We start from the raw sequence: 2,407 nt of genomic DNA on the forward strand, positions 1-2,407 counted from the left end.
GTCAATAAACAAATTTCAAAAGAACATTTAGCACTGGACCTTTTAATTATAAAAAAAAATTGGGAGGGGATTTTGGGGGGTTTGCATTAGTCACTGTTCACATTCAGGTCCTCCAGTTCATGGGAAGGGCAAGAAGGGGCCGCCCCCTCAAGATGCCGCCCTGGGCGGTTGCCCATGTTGCTCATTCCAGAAACCACCACTGCACCTCAGTGACAATAGGATGGTCCCCAAACAAGCAAAAGGCATCTATACATTTTAGGTGCAGATATGTTGGTTGTTACTATTTTACAACATAGTGGCTCCACAGGTTCAGTGGTTCACCACAGTCATTCAGTTTGAATCCAAAGCCTCCAAGACTGCAGCTGTTATGTTTGGCTTTTAAACCTGCATTTCTCCAGCTCACAACTTCTCACTGGACTCTGTGGTAGGACGCCAGTAGCCCAGCAGGTAACAGAGATAATGATAACATGGCGACGGGAGACACTGCTGCTCCATCTCCATTTATTTCTATAGAGTTTGTGCGGTGAGGCGACAGACAGACAAGCAAACAGCGTGGCGTAATTCGTTCATGTGAAATTTCGACACGCAGACATGCACGTGCGGGCTAGAGAAGCTACACCAGAAAGTTGGACATAATTCTTCCTTTTTTTTCAATGGTCCGTATGAGTTAGTACTGCTTACTTAATGTAAATTAGGTTTACTTACTCACTAATTAAAGCAAAGCAATCTTCAGCTTACTTTGCTTATTTTTTTTAAGCAATGCGTTTGCATAATTTTTTTTTTTTTAAATCTTCTTGTGATCTGATTGTCGTTAAAGGGACAGTATTACGCATCTTTCAGTCACATACACTGTAAAATCTAAGTAATTCAAGTTACGCAAGGCCTTATAGGAGGATCAGTGAGTAGTAATGCTTTCATTAGCAGAATTTCCACAGAAAATATTTAACATTACTTGAATATTTGTGTAAGACTAAACAAATGGAAAATTAATACAAGCTCATAATCAAAGATTAATTTACCAGTTCTACTGTAAACAATACCTGATATTCCCACAGCATGAACATATCTTGTCATGACTGTCTTCATAACACACTGCTTGCTGTGCTTTTTTTCAGACATTAATGTTAACTCAAAACTTTCATTATTTTAAGCGTAGAAATTGAACACTACTGTGTTCAATTTCACAGCAGTGAAATCACTTCAATTTACCTCTTTTAGGGTAAAACTGGTAAGTTTAAATACAATAAAATTACAATTATTAAACAGCATGATGCATGATGTACCTTGTTATATCCTCTGACAGCTGGGCTGGATCCGGTGGGTAAAATTTCACATTAAAAGTGAAATTATAATTGGCCCCTGAAGAACAAAATCCAGTGTGATTTTGAATAAATATATAATAATGCAATAAAGTCAAAACAGAATCTGCAATTTATTTGTATATTTAGCTCACCTTGCACCTGCCTACGAATCTCTTTGGTCAAATCCATCCAAGTCTGTCAGAACAAAAGAAGAATGTATGATGTCTATTAAATCTCCATGAATACAATAATCTCAGGTTCATTTATTCAATATTTTTTTAAGATGCTCTTTTGTATGAATGGAGTAGAAAGAGAATATTAGATTTATGATAAGTGCTCTCACCTTCAGAGTGGGGGTCTCCCAGATGGCCAGGCCATAATAGTCTTTTTCCAGAAGGTTAAGGTGATCACAGACTTTCATGAACAGTTCCTGGCCTTTGACATGTTTCTAACACATTTGCAGACATGGAAAGACAATGAAGAAGTTCACTCTCACATGCATCTGATCTCATTAACAAATTAGATTTTGTGTGCTGCAAAGCACTAAGAAGACTTCATCAAGAGAAAGAAATATTTTAAATTTAATCAGAAGATTTTAAATTTAAACAAAGAATTTGCTCCAATTATTGCCAGACATGCTTTACTTACCTGGGTGTATATCTGTGCTTCACACTACTTGTTATGAATCACACTGGGACATTAAAGGACATCCAATGTGTGATGTAAAGGAGAGAATGTGAGCTCATTTAGGAGTTTTCAGCTATTTTTGTGCAAATATACTGTATGCTGTTATAAGTGTTCCAAGTCAAAAGTAACCAAACAGAGCCAGGAGGAGGGTCTTAGTGCTGTCAAAAAATACTGCTCAATGTACTATTGGTGGAGAAAACAACTATGAAAAACCATTTATCCAGCATCATGGGTGGCCATGCTAACTGGCCTTAGTTCGTGAACCAACTTTACCATAGCAGAGAGCAAGTGGGTGGTGGAGTAATCAGGCACATGCAGAGGGGGCCTGGGGGTGCTTGAGTACCTGCCCCTTTTGCTCCTTGCCCCCAAGTGCCCTTTTGGTCAAACTTTTTTTTTTTTTTTTTGTATTATTTTCTAAA

The 2,407-nt window shown here is 37.9% G+C and overlaps 1 protein-coding gene across 1 annotated transcript in view; it reads right to left on the bottom strand.

Moving 5' to 3' along the window:
- LOC106941165 (protein 4.1-like) overlaps positions 1-1,749 on the bottom strand; it is a gene marked incomplete at its 5' end in the record, with an annotated part of 24,198 nt that extends 22,449 nt beyond the window's left edge. Inside the window, 3 exons of the mRNA XM_015024108.1 lie at positions 1,284-1,359; positions 1,454-1,496; positions 1,645-1,749. Coding sequence (XP_014879594.1) covers positions 1,284-1,359; positions 1,454-1,496; positions 1,645-1,749 — 224 coding nt within the window. The remainder of the gene's footprint in view (positions 1-1,283; positions 1,360-1,453; positions 1,497-1,644) is intronic.
- Positions 1,750-2,407: the final 658 nt, after the last annotated feature.

This window comes from Poecilia latipinna, unplaced genomic scaffold (genome assembly GCF_001443285.1).
Source record: "Poecilia latipinna isolate Pla-1442-1.1 unplaced genomic scaffold, P_latipinna-1.0 Scaffold3525, whole genome shotgun sequence".
Lineage (NCBI taxonomy): Eukaryota > Metazoa > Chordata > Actinopteri > Cyprinodontiformes > Poeciliidae > Poecilia > Poecilia latipinna.